Source organism: Magallana gigas, chromosome 7, assembly GCF_963853765.1.
Source record: "Magallana gigas chromosome 7, xbMagGiga1.1, whole genome shotgun sequence".
Lineage (NCBI taxonomy): Eukaryota > Metazoa > Mollusca > Bivalvia > Ostreida > Ostreidae > Magallana > Magallana gigas.
Window position 1 is genome coordinate 27283984 of NC_088859.1, and position 18268 is coordinate 27302251.

Genomic DNA, 18268 nt, shown 5'->3' on the forward strand with positions numbered 1-18268 from the left:
ATGTGTCAGCTAACTACTGAGTTTTTTTATTCCATTTTTAAAAAAAGATAGTAAAGCCATGTGATGAATCAATCTCATTTTCTTTAAACGTAAGCTGAGATAAATTCATAAATATGCATTGTTTCCTCTTATACCAGACTACATATACATGTATTATACTTGACATGTATTGGTTCTTAATTTCAATTTTTCGACCAATACGTAAATACACCTGTTAAATGACAGTGACAACACTCGGGAAGCTCATTCAATCACGTATTACATATATTTGTACAACACGAAAGTTTGTATAAACCGGTTTTGAAAACAAAAAGAATACTACCATGCAGTGGATTTGCAGGGAAAATTCATCGAGATACCAAACAAAACAGACCGACATCCCGGCTCAGATATTTTAAAACTCCGTATAACAACACATACAGTACTCTGTATAGTACTGTTTTTCCTTCGCATATGCGCAAAACAGTCTCTGAAGTAGATTATGCGACGAAAGCAATTATAACTTTTATAACGGATTGTTTACAAGTAAATGAATTACCACAGTTTGTCAATTTCTTGGATTTGTTATCACCTATTTACTTTAATATAGAGAGTCCAGAGTTTACAATACAGAGCAAACATAATGTCATTTGTGGAAACTGCTTGCGTGTTCATTGGTCATGGACACCTCTGTGCAGTATAATTCTTTATTCCGTCAAATCTTCTATTTCAAATTTTCTAGTATGATTTCTTTATTCCCTTTTTAAAAAGTTGGTACATAATTTCGTGAATCTAGTTATTTATAAGCCCGTGCAGTCTGGATGCCTAATTCGGAAAGCAGTGACCGAAAGTTGAGCAGTTGAGGAATGATCAAACATTAAATGCTTATTTTTGGAGGTCGTCGGTCCTAATTAACACACCAGGCCGTGCGGACAAATTATCATGCTGCGCTTGACCGACAAAATCCAAAAATATGCATTCAATGCTTATATTATATTGATGTTAATGTTTGTTTGTACGAATATTTGTGTATCGTCGCTTTAAAGTCATTATATAAGCTCGTAGTCAGGTCAGGAATATAAAACATACATGGAACAGATACATGTATATTAACATTGTCTTTTGGTTTGCTCCCGCGACTAAAAATATGGTGCCAGTAACTGTCGAATTTATATATATATATATATATATATATATATATATATATATATATATATATATATATATATATATATATATCGAATGGGTATGATTTAACGATTATTTTTTATAAGTTCGTATCAAATTGGTTATATAAGTTTAAACGTTTCATTTAATCGTACAATAATAAATATACACAAAGCGCGTGATGACGTTTATACGTGTGCTCATGCGCCGTGACATGGCCAAGTGCGTTTACAGGAAATTGAACATCGCCGATTTCCAATGAAAACACTGAATATAAATACAGAAATATGGTGATTAACTGTTTCATGACCTTATACCAGATTCCGGTATTTTGTATTCATTAAAAAAAGAAAATATGCACATTGTGAAGACTCTTTGATTTTATTGAAACAATAACGACAACAATAACCTGATATGTGATGAATATCATAACAGCTATATATTTTCTTATACAAAACTGGTAAACAATACTGAACATTTTCTTCGGCAAATAGCCTTTCGTCTACGTGAGTCGGTGATAACAGGGAAAGGTGTGTTTAAACTACATTCAAAAAGAAATTAAACACAGCTATGACTTCCAAAGAATGTAAATATTTTGTATCAATTTAGGCTTATTGATCAAATTAAAAATATTCAAAGATGATAAATTATATTTTTATAAATTTCTAAATTAATACAGCTTAGAGTATAACCATCGAACCTGTTTTAGAGATCAAATGTTAGTTTTATAACATATTGACGAATTATTTACTTGCTGCGTACAGCTACTTGACATCTTCAAATATTTAGAAGCAAATAACTAAGAACAATTAGTCTTAACGAGGATGTCCGTTTAGGCAAACCCCATGACTTGTTTAAGTCTTTTGGTGAAGTAGTCAAGAAACTCGTAATCGTTTTGTTTTCCCTCCATATTTTCTTTAACTGTGGAGAAAGCGTCAGCAATGATGGTCAAAAAGATACTCATCAGACCAACGTACACAACCAGGATAAACGCGAAGAAAAATATGGGACCCAGCGTAGGCTGAGCACTTTGCATGGCCACGAAATCAAAGCTGCCCAATGTGAATGCGAACATGGATTCTGCCGCACCCACAACGTTACTGTAAGAAATCATAGAGTTGCTAAAGAGCAGGAAACCTGTTGCAGTGAATGTCCAGAAGTAAAGCAAGAACGCGATGCTGAATACTTTCAGATCTTTGGTGGCGTACTGTACCGTCTCGCCGAGCATACCCATTTTCTTGTTGAATTGTAACAGTTTCAGGAACTGGACTGTGGCAAGAAATACTACAAATCCGCACATGAATCCATACAACTCATCATAGAGGGCAAGGGACTGGAAATTGACGTAATCAGCTGAAAAAAGAGCATATTAATGTTTCCAAAACGAACTTTTGTACAAGTCTTTGACTATGAATTACGTTACTCAGTAACATGGAGTCAGAATTGTTTGTCTTAAAATTTTACTTTACTTTGTACCGACGAAAATAAAATTTTAAGATAACAATTGAAATTTCAATATATTTTAAAATTCTGTGAGATATGAATAAAAAAAAATACAGTCTCAACATATGCCGAACTGGTAACGTTGACTTACCTTTATCTGGATCTTTTAACGCATTCATTGCCAAAGTTGTAAGAATGTGTTTTAAAGCATACATGGCGATGACGGAGACGCAAAAGCAGAGGAGTGCAAATTCAAGTTTGTTCCAGAATCCCTTAAAGTACTTCATCTTTTCCTTTTTTAATTTTTTGATACACCGTATAAAGAAATACAAACTGAAAATTGTATAAATAACTTCGGCAATAATGACCATGACACCTAGACCTCCAACGTAACTCAGCAACCTAAACACCTGTAGAAATAAACGTAAGAAAACTGTATATTATCCGTACTATAAAAAAATAAAAGTATTGCACTGTTTTAATGAATTCATCAGAGGAATGTGAAAAACAAACCTTGCACTCCAATCTTGGAATCGCTCCTCCGGAGTGTAAAAACTCGATCACCATGATCATCGAACCAAACAAATTGATGTTTGGATTATATACTGTGAATTCCAAAAATATTGCTCGTGTATGCGCATCCATCCAGATCTGATTTTTAAGTTCACTCAGCTTTTGCTTGGTTCGATCTACATTTCTCTCAAACATGTACACATATCCACCGCCTTTATATGTGGACATAGTGGCCATGTACGGGGCATTGGCCAGCTTGACTGAACTTTGATACACCCAAGGTCCCGGATTCTTTGGCTTAGTGAGTTCAGTGATGTTTTCCTTATCTGGTTTCTGCCATCTTGGTAAGTAGATTTTAGCATCATCATCTGACCATCCATACTCGTCGCGGCAGTGCAGGATTACTTCACGCATATACTTATTGACTGTACAGGTATCTATCAAAACAAGCAAAAGTAAACTATATATTAAACTATTTAATTTTCAATGTTCTGGCTAATTAACAAAAATCACAAATCGAGATAATAACTATTGGTAGATATAAAACAAGTGAATTTTATGAATTTTAACATTTAATATTGCCGCAGAAACTCTCGATATATGTTTGATCCTTGGCCTTTTAAGTTTCAACTATATTTCACATTTTGTATAATTTTTATTCAATTAGAAATGAGATTTTGTTGTTATCTCGGAATATGTTGTGAGAGTTTGTCTTTGTTTTCAGACTATAATATTAGAATATCATTATAATCATATGCGGCGAGGTGCAACACATAATAAAAACATTTCCTAACATAGTATCTTGTTATAACCAATGAAATTTCACGTTACAATTACTTATAACAGTAAATCAACACACATAACGGTAGGATTGGTTAATTATATCAATAAGCAAACCTGGTTTGACCCTGAGCTGACGTAGGCGAGGGATTCCCACTCGTCTGGAGGCCATGTCATTGATACATCTTTTCTCCCACCACCGTTTGATTTCTGTTCCGTTGTGGTAATGCGTTGCGTATAACGATGGAATCAGTTTGTTTTCGAGCCATACCCAATACTGGTCAACAGTAGTAATCTAAATGCAAAAAATCTGGAGCTTTTTAGAGTTAAATTTTAAACTTCTAGGTTTCAAATTTGATATTCTAATATTTTTTGAAAAGTGTTAGTTAGCCATGCATATTATTAAAGAGTTATTTACCGATTCAAAATTGTGGGTAAATGTGTTTTTAAGATTTGTCGCATATGTGTAGGAGTTTGAATCCCTCTGTTGATACGAGAGAAAGAACAATATGATAACAAAGAAAATATATGAAGACAGTTCTTTCAAGACTTCTTCCATCTTAAGTTCTATAAGACGTTGTTGTCTCGCCTCCTCCAGCGTTGAGGGATCTGGTGGTTGGAATTCTGCGTTTGCCTCTTTACGTTTTGCAGCAATTTCTGCAACAAGAGATGGATGAGCACGACTACAATGTATTTATTTGATACATGACATTCAACAGAATGAATTTTTATTGTATTGGTTTAATGTCAAACCTTCTATTGTTCCATTATCCTTCCCGATAAACTCCTCATCATGTGCTGCAATAACATTGTTCAAGTCTTCATTTGTGTCTTCTTCATCCAAAGCAGGCTTTTTTAGGATACAGGCTATAAACGCCACCAGGAACATTACCTGTAAAGACATAAACAACATTTTAGAATCGATGGTCTGATTTAGAGTTGTTGATAAATGGTTTTGGTTGCCCCCCTACTCTTTCCATACCTTAATAGGCTGCACAACAATAACAGATTGGAAGAATGATAAAAGGAAAGTGGTCAGCCATTCGTTTGCCTTTTCTTTGCCCCACTCTAAACTGTACAGGATCGTGAAAAATCCTGCGGAGGTAATGCTGAAGAAACATACTGAAACAAACGTTATATGAATGATTAAATAGAAAACAAATATACCCATGTGAAATTCAAATTCTTGGAGAAAGAAAGATGTAATTCGATTACTTACAAACCCAAGCAATGTAGATACACCAATGCGGTAGAGTTCCAGGCTTCTTTTTCTTCTTCTTTTTCTCCTTTTCATCCTCGGGTACTCCAACTATTCGAGTTTTTGGCGCATCGTCCTCGTCAATGTCATCATCTGCGCCATACTTAGCTTTTTGCTTGAAGTTTATCAGGTCTGAAATATAGTCCTTAAAGCGCTTCCATCGACTTGGCATCACTGAATCTCCCCAGATCTGAGAGCCGTTGGTAACGTTCTTCCACTTCCCTCGTTTTGGTTGCTGCTGGTGTTTTTGTATGACGGCATTTTGTTTTGGGCGACATTTTTTGAAAAATGTGATTAAGATAAAGTTGACTGGGAATACGAGCATTGTACTGGCAAAGCTCACAAAGAACTGAAAGGAAAAGAAAGTGGATGTCAAAAATTTTTTGTCGAGACAATATTGATACAGGAAGTAGTTTTCCGGCGTATGTGTTGCCTACTTGCCTGCTGCACTGTGAATGACAACGGGCCAACTTTCAGAGCCTGCGACTGCTTTGCATTGTCGTCCGATTTGAACCACATGGCATTTGTTATCATTGTCATAAACAAAAGCGACATGCAACATGAAATGCGCTGTGCTCTTGTAAAGCTGCTCTTGGTGGGCCTTGAAAAGACGGAGAACCAGAGGTGTTCATTGGAGAGCTTCTTGCGGACGTTGGCAGAAAACAGCTGTTTGAAGGCCACTAAATCCTCAAGTCCAGCCACAGGTAGGATCCTGTCTACCATCCCATCATCCTCCTCTAAAGCCAGCCATCGGTCGCACAGGAAAATATATCTGAAAAAGTGTACATCTACCACTAACCAATGCCTCATACCCCCCCCCCCCCAAAAAAAAAAAATTAATACCTTTATAATGCGCAGATCTGAAAGAGGGTCTTAGAAATTAACAAATTTATCAGAAAACGTGCCTCGGACCGCCCTCCCCAATTTTTTTTTTATCCACGCATGGCTTTGTCTCTATTCTTCTTGAAAACATTTTCTATTTTCATGTTTAACTCAATTATAATATACCTGTCACCAGTCTGTAGGTCCGTTATTTGAACTTGGTCCAAGAACCAGCTCTTCTGTTTTCCTCTGCCGCTGTTGTCGTGCCAAATCCTCATGAACGTTAGGGAACCGAGTGGTTTTTCTACACTGCAAATGTAATTCAAGATGCTTCCACTCTCAAGGACCTAGAAAAAAATGAAGACTTTATAACCCATGAGCTGTAGCCTGTTACCAGTTTTCAGAATATACGTGCCTGAAAGAGGGTCTTGTATATTAATATCGGTATTCTTGGTATAGCAAAACAAGAAAGTTCCACTTTCATGATGAAAATCGTCATTATATTTTGACCAACGATAGAAAACAGGAGCGGATCTGGGATCTGATATAATCAGATTGTTTGTCAGATGTGCTTTTGCTACCTTTCTATGACCATCGTACAGTCGTCTGACGCCGCTGTCCCCGTTCTCTCCCGACACGATGAAGCTGACTTTGGACGTGGTGCTGGCGTTCTTACGGACGCCCGTCTGTACCGTCATCTGGTAGTGGTAGTTATCTGACGGCAGGTTGTCCTCCAGCGGTGTGGCTCCCCACTTATAAAGAAAATCAATTATCAACTTCTAACGAAATATGTTTTATAAATTGTCAAAACTGCAAAGTAAGTAAAAGAAATATTTTTTAAAGAAAACATGAATTTAATACTATTCCTTGATCAAAAAGTATCAAATATATTTTTTTTATATTTTGGTTTTTTTTTATTAATTTTTTTTCTTTCCTGGTATTATTTAGTACATGCAATTAAAAAAACATAGATTATGAGGTGTCTGTGATACCTTTATTATGTCTCTTTTATCCATATAACGGGACCAAATTAGTAACATGATATATACACCAATTAGAGCGACGACGGTAGAGAATACAGCAGCATTCTCGTTCAGATTTGCGAACTTTGCCCAGACGTTAGAAAAGTCAATCGTGTTTGGGGGCACTGCAAAATCTCCACCAAAAGATGTCAAGTGAGTGCACAAGCACTCGGTATTCCATTTTGTTGTACCGTTACCAACCTAAAACACGACATCATATTATAATTACTAGTATAATTTATGATTACTTTGGGGGTTTTTTCCGAAGCCACTAATCATAAACGATAGGCCTGATAAAATTCATTTTATTTTCGTTTATTTTATTTCATCTTACTTTACACCCATCTCCTTTCCACGTTTGCGTTTCATCGTCCCAGAATTTACAACTTGGAACAAACGTCTGCGTGGAATAGTTTAAGCACGTCTCACTGCTACCGAAATCTACGTCAGTTTCTAGATAAAAAATAAAATGCCAATTAAATATCAAGAATGGACATATTTCGTAATTTCTGATAGATTTCCGCGTATCTATTGACGAATACAGAACTTACTTGCGATTCCAATGCTGACCCAGTATGTTCCGTTGAGTTTGGTCATGTTCTGGGGCGGGTAGAAAGTATGTAGCAACTGATTCAACACCTCGGGATCCTTGTTTTGATAACCGGGAAAATCGGTCGGATCGTGCGGCATCATTGTCTTATAATCGTAATGGGTGGCGTTCGGTCGGTCTTTAAACTTGAAATAGACGTTAAATTTATCACCTTTTCTATCAGGCCACAACAGGAAGTGGAGCGCAGTGTCGTTTTCCGTGACCGGAACTGGGTGATTGTTCCACTGGGTGGCGTCTTTCGGAGACACGCCCCTAGGAACACATAGCATCCACTGACTTGGCTCCGGCACATCTTCTGCTTTTCCTAGAAACATTGGAAGCATAAAATTTTAAAAAGATATATCTATCATATAATCATGCTAACTTTAATTCAATAATGTAATATCTTATAAAAAGAATTTTTGCATCAAATATATGAAATACTGTAAAATTGGGTATTTTGAGGATAACGTACCGTTTCATATCTTACGTATACATGCTAAAATATGGATGATGTGGGAAAATTCTTCTCAAATAATTTTATGTATGAATTTTAAATCTTCATATTTATGTCAATCTCTTTATACATGTATTCGTCTGATGTTGTTCACGTACCTTGAATCATGAGTCTCATTGGTGCTTTGGTGTTGTTCACTTTCATCTTGCTTCCTCCCCCGCTGCCGGTTAGATCCAGTGATAACACTGACGATTTTATGCCATTGGAGTTAGAGCCCCACGTTTTTGGATTTCCTTTTGTGGTGACCAACTTAATTAAAAGGAACAAAAAAGATTTCAGATGATAAATTCTACTCTAGGGCATCGATATCCGTCTAATATAGAAACAGCCAGAGAGGAGATTACTTACAGTTGTACCGACTCCGCCACCGTCTGAAGATTTCGGAATGACTCCCTCTGGTATCTCAAAACTACCAAAACTCGAGGACATTTGAGCAGGTCCTGAAAGACATTTGAAATCAACCATTCAAAGATATCAACCTTACATTTTAAAGACTAGTTGCCTTTTTGAAAAAAACCCCATAATAATGAATTATTAAATTAAATGTAAGTGTTATACAAACTATTGTTCGCATATTGATGTGCAAATGCCTAGCAGATATAATGCATGTTTTATTTAATATTTATTTTATTTATTTATTTAATATGATTATGCTTTCTATTTTGTTTCACTTATAAAAAGGTATAATACTTAGTGATACAATAAAACTAATTCATACCAACACAGAGATAATAAATACAACGGGAAAATTGTTGTGTTTTTTAACATGATATACTGAATTGGAGTTTTACTAGGTGCTGTATTACCAGAAAGGCGTTCAATATTAATGTACTGGTAAAGTACTACAGGCAATGATTTAGTAATATACACGACAAATTCCTCACTAACAGCTAAAAATGAAAATTATATTGAATGGCTATTAGATTTTGTAAAAATAAAAACGTTCATTAAACAGTCGACAAGGGGTATAAAGATACATAAAATAGAATAGTATTGTCTGCTACCATCAAAATAATAAAGTGATTCAGGTATTTCGAGCGAACAAAATTTTATTTTTAAAATCTTTTCAAACTGACTTGCATTATGTATACGCTTATACCAAAGTAAACACAATAAAACAACAGCGTTTAGTTTTGCATGTACTTTGCACAAATAGAGTCTGGGTTTGTCACAGATTAATATACCTGGTTGATCGGGATCGATATTTTTCAATCCAAGACCCATTCCAGGGGCATTAATTGCGCACTCCTGTTCCAGATCGTCCTCTCCTTCTACTTCCGCTTCCGCTTGCGTTCCATTTCCTGGAAGCGATCTGCGTCTTCTGCGTCTTCTAGAGGCTTCCATCTTTCCAAGCAGCAATCCTGATATGGAATCGACGGCCCCAGTACTAGCAGATGCAACAGATTTATCCTAAATGTAGAAAATAATAATTCAATTAAAAAAGAAAAATACCTTAATTCTTAAAAAAGTAAATTTAGAAAATATCAATAAAAAAATATATATACCGCCTCCAACTTATCCCTATCGAGCAGGTATTTTTCATGTTTGCAGTACTTCAGCAAATACCTCTCGACATCAAACGGCTCCCATTCAATAATGACCTTCCGGAAAAATTGCTCTGCATCAGCTAAAGTAGCCTCCTTATTAATCCACATTATACTATAATAGTTTTTGACGGCACGTCGAAAGGCCTTCTTGAATATGAACACATACTCGTACAAGTCATCAAAGAACCGATGAAGATTGGCGTCTTCTTCCTTCATTATGAGATCATAGGAATCGGTTTCTTCCTGGTTGCCTTCTGTTAGACCATGGTCTGGATTTTGAGCGGCTTCTCGCTTCTTTCTCCGTTTCTCTGCTTCCACTTCCGCCTTGTCTTCCTTGGGTAGCAAATTACTCATCCCCGTTACAGCGCCTGTAAAGGAAAAATCATAAATTGTTCTTTATTTTTTAATGCATTTATGATTGGAATGCAACAAGATTTTATAGGAGCGTTGTGTAAAAAAAAATATTCTTTTTTATTTACACTAATTACTTCTGGACTACTTACTAGCAGACGCATCTCTTACAGAATCAAAGTTGGCATTCCCAAACTTTTCCTTCATTGTAGTCATGCTCTTGTTGACAGCACTGCCTCCAGATGACTGTGATTTAATTAAAAATTGCATAAGACTGGATTGTCCATATCAGTTTATCTTAAAGTATTATTTAGTTATTAAATAAGCTCTTTCAGATGCCTCAATAAATACAGTTTGAAATTTAATGCAATTCAAATATTTCCAATTTATCACATTTTAAAAAGACAACATTCTAGATACAGTATGATTTCTGTAAAATTCTAACTTTATCTCATATTTGTCAAGTACTTGTAACTTCTTACACCAAAACTAATTTAAAGTCTAAAGATCACACAAAAAATGAAATTTATGCAATAGGTGGGGATCAAAAAAGGTGTAAATCTATGAATGAACTTGCAATTAACTATGATCAACAAGCAACACTTAGTACGTACTCGGGAGGAGGAACTGGTCTGGTCGGGGTTAGACGTCAGGTCAGCAACTGCGCTTGCAACTCCTTTGCATTGGTCAAGATTCTCTGTTTTATCGGCCAAATTATCAAGAAGGCCTGTCATAAATTCGCGAACCTATCATTTAAAAAGAATTATTTTATTAACATGTCTATTGTTACAGAAATTTCAATACACTGTCTTTAATCTTCAGTGGGTTTTTTTTTTTTTTTTTTTTTTGGGGGGGGGGGGGGTTTACAAAATGGATAACGACCACTTTACCTCAGTCAATTCTTCTTCTTGATCATCACTGGTGTCGTTGCCCTATCGAAACATTTAATGATATACAATATACTTAAAAATTATAAATACTATAATAATGATTGTTTTATTGCCGTATGTTTAAAATGTTTGGTTTTGTACATACCAGTATGATATATTTGAAAAAAAGAATATGGAGTTTTTTATAAAATTCTTTGAGACTTCTTCTTTTAACTAGCTATAGATTAATAAAAAATCCTCTGATAAATTTTAAGAGATTTGAAAAAACTTCATACTTTTGTGGCCAACATGAGTTACATACCCCTGTTAGGAACTCTCCAGAAACCACTGCTACAGCTCTTAATAAACTCCCACAGTCTTTGATACTAGACATCGCGTCCAGTTGTCCTTTAATGTCTGTGGAATTAGTCAGCTTGATTTTTACCCTCTGGGTAGTACTGTTTACCCGTCCCTCTTTGGAGACATAAAGTTTCATTACAAATTCTTCCGCTGCAAAATATTCCGCGGGAAAAGACACACGGCCATCAAATGTAGAGACAGATTTTGTCATATTTTCAACATTCATGAAACAGTCTCCGTTGTCGTAAAGCTTTACAGGATTGGCCGTGCTTTCTTTCAGCATTTTTTCTTGAAAAATCAATGTTGATTTAGACTTCAACTGTTGAAAGGATAGTGTGTTTGCTTGGTCAAAATTATCGCTTTTTATGCAAATCAAGTCAAATTCTAACCCAGTTTTGCTTTTCGTCACCAAATCCGGATCGCGGGAAGGATTCAAATCAAAAACTGCGTTTGCGTATATGAGAAAATCCGTCTCCTGCTCGCCTGCTATTTCGGCGTATGGGTTTGAGGCTTCTATTGACAAAAACACCTGCATTTCTGTTGATCTTAGACTGTGCCCCAAAGGAGCGACAGAGACTGTGAGTCGGTACAAACCATAGGAAAGGTACACTGCCGGAATAACCAACACATTGTTGTTGGATTCCATGGAACAGACCTCGCTAATTGGTTCCAACTTGCCCTTGTTGAATTTCTCGGCTTTCCAAGAATATGTAAATTGACTTCCTGAAACGCAAGACGATTCTGAAAGAACAGTTATGTTGAATTCTTCCGAGCGAATTCTTCTTATAGGACTGTTTACAGAAGACTTAACATTTTCAAAGTCTATTTTTGGTTTTTGGCATTTTTTGTCATCCAAGTCGTCCACAATGATGGTTTGGCAAAGTTCTGTCCGAACAGCAGAAAAGGCATTCTGTACCCTTGCTTTCACTCGAAACCGTCCACTTTTTGGAAACAGGTGTGCAACAGTGATAATCTCTTCTGTCACTCGAAAAGCGTAAAACTTTGGACGTGGTGCTACAGATCTTCTTTTTCGATCGTTTTCTACTTCTGCTGTAGCTACTGGTTCCGTCGCAAGTAATGTGGTTGGTGTTGTTGTAGTTGAGTTCTGGTCAAACAACAAAGAAATGATTGTTGTCAAAAGACCTGCACTACTGTCAGATTCATCTGGTACTGTTTCATTTGTAAGTGTATTGTTTGAATCATCTATAAGTATTCCACTTTCAACTGTGACATTGCCATTCTCTAATTGTTTATCTGTAAAAGTAAAATTTTCGCTGCCAAAATACACATCATAAGTGACGTCAGATCCGGTATAACTTGTAATGTTAACCTCTGCGTAATCATTTTGAAGAACACGGCCTGACGTAGATGTTTTTAAGTCAACATGAGTTAGATTTTGCCCGACTTGCACTAAACTGCACTGAAAAACTTCACTTATTTGATTTTTTGCAGTGACGCATATTCTATATATCCCCCAGTTTTCGTAAATATACTTATTTTGGAAAGTTGTAAACTTCTGTGTCGTCGGACTTCTGTAGCTGACGTCATCAGCATGGCCGTCTCCGTGTCGAATGTTAAACTCCACTTTGTCTGGTCCTGGCGAATCACCATTTAAGTCCACTTTTAGAATCACAGGAAGGGTCTTATCCGTTATGTTACTGGTAGATAGCTTGATGGTCACAATGGGGACCTCAACTGATATGAGGTCTTCTTTCCGGGAGGTACTTATGTCGTTGGTCATATCCACGATAACAGGATAGTATCCCAGGGAAGGATATTCGACTTCGAATAGCATGCCTAATGGTACGTCTGACTTGTCAATGTAAAACATATAGTTATCTCCAATGCCAAATGAGCAATTGATGAAAGTTTCCAAACCAGCGGGAATCTCTATAGTGATGTTCGTTGTAAGGTACCAAGCGTTGCTTCTTTTGATTGGCGTAATTGTTGCTTTCTGTACAAGATGCTGAACGTAGAAAATGCGTTTAATAAGCGTGATGTCTCCATTTTTTATAGTAACAAGGTTTTCATAAGGTTGCAAATCAAACGAATTGATCAAAATTCCATTTGCTCGAACTGTTGAATTTAACTCTTGTACGTCGTTGCGAAAAATATTTAGATTCTCAAGATAACTCTCAGATCCATGAATTCTAAATAAAAAGGATTCCTCCGTGTTGTGGTAAAGAAATGGTATGTCAAAAAACCGAGATACAAATCTTGTCGAATTTTTGGTTTCCCCATATGCATTTGAACAGTTGTAATCTACGAGATATTGTCCATACAAATCGTACGTATGGTTAACGTACAACGCGTTCAAATAGCCGGATTTATGCGATTGGTGGAAAATGTTTCCGTCTCCATATCTGACGGAACATTCTGTGACGTATTCACCAAAGGACAAAAGCTGATACTCTGCTGATAGTTGAACTTGCAAATGGTTTGCTGAAACTACTGACATCTCAGGGGGAATGCCCTCATCCACGTCTTTTACTTCGAAATCTACAGTTTTTCTCAAAAGAATGTCACCAATAGTTGTGGTAATAGTGATGGTGAACACACCTTCTGAAGCCCAAAAGTGACTGAGGACTTTCTGTTTGGTACTCATCGACAAGCCATCTCCAAAATTAACATCAATGTTATTCATTACCACAAAATTTGTTTCAATTTCAACGCGAACGGTTTCCAGTGGTTTGGTATACGGTCTGTTGTGTAAAGGGTTTACTGTAGCGTTAAAGTGATAACTGTGTGTTGTTGTGCGTCCTGATACAGAGTAAATTTTCCCGACCTCCGACCCGGAAGTACATCGATCGTCTGCTATAACCAGCTGCAGAGCATCAAGATTCAAACATCTGCATTTATCATTTGAACTTATTTCCATGAGAGGACTGTCGCAATGCGTCCTGCAATCGTGAACTGCATTTTTCGAAGTTGACAAATCGAGAGATGAACCTTCATCTGAGCTTTGTAATTTGCATCCTAAATAGTAACCACGCTCGTCTGGAAAGAATATTATAATTCATCACTATTTCAAATTATGTTTTTATTTATTTTGTTTATATTTATGTAATTTTGTGAGAGCACAAGAAAAATTTAATTTACATATGAGAATAAAATGCCGAAATGTATGTAAAATAATAAACATATAGAATAGATGCATGATAAACCGAAAATCAAATGGTTACCTATAGAGTATTCTTGTGGGCTTTTAACTGAATTGAAAATTACAAGGTTATCAATATCAAACAAGTTTGTGCTGTTGATGGGTAATCCTTCTTGATCTAGCCCGATGACAATCTCGGAAAATGGGTCAAAACTGTCGTCATCATATTCCCTCTTTTCGGGGTCGTCCCTCTTCATCAGATAACCATCGACGTAGAGTTTCAGTCCGGCGCTGTCATTCCATGAAGCAAAGATGTTGGTCCAAAGATTGGGAAGCAGTCTGAACTTTTGTCTCCAGACTTTGTCTTGTTTTGAAACTCCGAACTCATACTGGTCGCCATACTTTTGCAGAAGATAAAACCCGTCGGAGAAGAAGGAATGGCCACCGGAAGTAATGATGACAGCTTCCGGTGATGTTTGGTCTGCTTTTTTCGGTTTGATGAAGAATGAGACAGTTATGCCATCGGAGCATTTGTTGATGTTTCCCAGACACCAGTGAGGGTAAATTCCAAGGTTGGCGTTGGAGCCCACTTTGGGGGATGTTCCGGTGATAAACGTGGCATCATTCTCAAGATACGTCAGCTGGACGTCATTTGCAAGAATAGAAGGGACGATTAGGCCTGAAAAAATATTCGATTTGTTTCTTTATTCCGATTCCGATTGTTTGAATTTGAAATTAAAAGACAATTTATCATCATGTGTTCAGATCGAGAGTATACAGACTATTACATTAATTTACTTTTATTTACTTTGACAAAAATGAATATAGTTTTCATTATTATACATGCATATCTAGTTGTGTCTTCATGAACCATGGCATTTATAAATGTTATGGATAAAAACACATCGAATATTATGATAAGCATAACAAATAATTCACGATAAGTACTTGTGGTCATATAGAAGATGTGTTTATTGGACCCACCTCAAAGGAATTTGATAGTTTGATATTGTATTACTATTTGGAAATATCTTCTTTCGTGACAACAAAATTATTTTAAAAAGAAAAGCAAAAGTAACTGTTTCCGCACCCAAGTATATTAAGATATTTAGGAGGCCCCCTCATTGAAATCTTGAAAGTTTCCTCTTAAGACAATCTATTTATTTTTGTGTTTCCAAAAGTGAAAATCAATTTAATTTAGTTACTTTATATATAAGAAAATTTATTGAATATCATAGATGAAAATGATTACTGGAAATAATATTGATTTGATTTTCATATTCAACCTTTCATGAATCATGAAAACCGTTTATGTATTTTAATGATTATACATAAATGTATTACTTTTTTTAAAACGAAAATGGAAACAGAAAGTTTACATATGTTTAAAATGGCATAAGCATCGCCTTCTCCTTTTAGCTACTTATCATGATGCATTTAATGCAGGAACGACATGATGAGTTGCACATCCTGAAAACTTCGATTTTTCATCAACTAGATCAGAATGGACTTAGTGAAATTGTGTTTTTGAACAAGGAAGTTGAGATAAAACGACTTAACAATCTGATTAAGACGGAAGTTTTTGTGGTATATATGTATTTTACAAACACTGGAGATATATGCATTTATGCATCAACCATATACATATATATATCCGGATAATCTTTGGGAGTATTTTTTAAATTCCTTTTAAAACGCTTTTCGTTTAAATTCTGAGGATTTTTTTCATGGAATAAAACAATTTCAAATGAAGAACCCATGAAGTCATTCTTAACAGTTTATTGGGCGCATATTATTCAAATCTTGAACCAGTCGTCCCATATCGTAGTCATCTTTACATACATACATACATGCTTACTTACTTACTTATTTGTATGTACAGCATATGAAAAAAAAACCACTAAAATTATATGTATAATCACCCCCCTACCCCCCCCCCCCCTCCCCTTTGAATATGAAAATAGAATTCATTTGCTAACCTTTTCCTCCTTTTTAAAATAATTTACTTTTCAAAAAAAACATAGTTTTTAATGGGGTTTTATTTTTGTTTTCGTATTTTTATTATTCATTTATTGTTTAGTTATTTGTCTTTTATTCTATTTCCTTTTTTTTAATTTTTTTTCAACTGTTAATTAATCTATGAATTTAAATACTGTGGTTTCATCAATAGTCGTTGAATACCAATTTTCGTGGATTTCGTTTTTAAGTTGATCCATGAAATTTAATGTTCATGTATTGATGGGGTAATTGGCCATGAATTTACATATCCTTGAAACTGTGATTTTCATTTTATCCACGAAAATTGATACCCTTGAATATTAATGAAACCACAGTAGTTTAAGCTGTTTGATTTGTTTTGGATTTTTTTAATATTTTGACTTGTTCACTTTAATTTTTCATATTTTTTTCTTTGTAGAATATTGAAACATGATTATTTTATACATGTTTCTGATTATTTTATATTGCTTATGCTCAACCTCTGATAATTCGTCTATAATATTATTGTAAATATACAACATGTTTTATATTCTACCTTGATATTAATAGCGTTATTGAAATATATGTGTCCCAAATGTAGGAAGCTAAACAATTTTTAATGTAGATACGGAATAGTTGTTTAAAAAAAAAAACAATATAAGAACGAAAATTTTATTATTAATTTTTAATATTGATAGTTAGAATTAAAACTTTATCTCTAGATTTTGTTGGTCTTATCATACAACTATGAATCTCTTCCAGTTAATAAATAAAATGAACTACTTACCGGAAATACAGAAAACACAAAGTAAAATAAACCTAAGTCTCTTTGTCTCGTACTTGTTGTTCATTTCAGATACATAATCTTACAAATAATGAACGTTTTCTCCAAAAAGTGTACTTAGGTCTGTGCTACCTTTAAAAAAAAAGAGAGTCTTGAAAGAAAATCTACCTGTCTGAATAATTCAGGACTTCGATATTCGCAAGCTTGATTTGATTAGACCAAGAAATCGTTGAGGAGCCACTGGGGAATGCATAAGAAAACTTTGGTATTGTTTATTTTCCCCTGCAAATTAATTATGCATGGCTGATTAGTCACTTCGACTCTTGGCCAGATCCGCGGTCACTACCTGTAGTTTGACGCAAGAACAATCACCAGAGGTTTTTAATTAGTACCCAATACCCCAACATCACGAAATACGGGCGTATAAAGCGCCGATTGAAGGTTTTTCGCTGATGAATTTTTCAGGAAAGTGTATTGGACTTGTTCTTGGATAACAAATTTATAGTCCGGTATAACCGAAACATACGGGTACATGTAGCAAAGCAAGAACGTCGATATATATTATAAAAAGGTGGGCGTTATGTATACATGTGAGTGCAGATAGACCCATGCATTGAAGCATTTTAATCCAGTATCTCAGATTCGTTTCTTTGGTTTTTTTTTAAAAATTGGAGAATGAAGGGAGATTAAAGATTCATGGTCGATTGCTCTGAAGTACCCCGTAGCAAAATACAGATTGGTAAAAACTGTACTCACAAATTTATAAAAATTAGATCAAACTTATAATGCACATGCAGATCTAATAAATCTTCACAAGAATCAGGAATTCTTTCAAATGAAACCATAAAGCATACTGCATGCTGATGTGTTTGCCCGAGTAGAGAATGTGCGTACATGTCATGTCATGTTGTATTACGAGCGTGTCTCGAACTCATGACTTGCAGCAGGGACGTATATACTAGTGTATAGTCTCCCTCACTACGTTCGTCCGAATATAAACAATAAAATATACTAAATGAATAAAGACAACTAGAATTACAAAGGAACGCTGTTCGCTAACGTTTATTTAATTTTACACAAAAACATATAATCACCGCATTTCATTTCGTCTGCCATTTTACCTTACTTTTAAAAATACGATTAGCGAGTGAACTTAGAATGCCTAGCCACCGCATGGTCCTACTTTTTAT

General features: G+C 35.4%; 1 protein-coding gene across 1 annotated transcript; it reads right to left on the reverse strand.

Annotated features, from left to right (window-relative positions):
- Window positions 1-1516: 1516 nt before the first annotated feature.
- On the reverse strand, window positions 1517-17229 carry LOC105334618 (uncharacterized). The gene is made up of 24 exons (XM_011438135.4): window positions 17082-17229; window positions 14400-14996; window positions 11180-14214; window positions 10879-10920; window positions 10603-10734; window positions 10141-10234; window positions 9596-10005; window positions 9275-9500; window positions 8439-8530; window positions 8189-8339; window positions 7536-7898; window positions 7319-7437; window positions 6955-7185; window positions 6544-6714; window positions 6149-6309; window positions 5582-5912; window positions 5102-5489; window positions 4865-5004; window positions 4636-4774; window positions 4301-4539; window positions 4000-4177; window positions 3103-3539; window positions 2741-2999; window positions 1517-2499 (listed from the first exon to the last, which is right to left on the reverse strand). Exons 1-24 carry the CDS (start codon window positions 17143-17145, stop codon window positions 1979-1981), a joined length of 8520 nt encoding a protein of 2839 aa, XP_011436437.3. The 5' UTR covers window positions 17146-17229; the 3' UTR covers window positions 1517-1978.
- Window positions 17230-18268: the final 1039 nt, after the last annotated feature.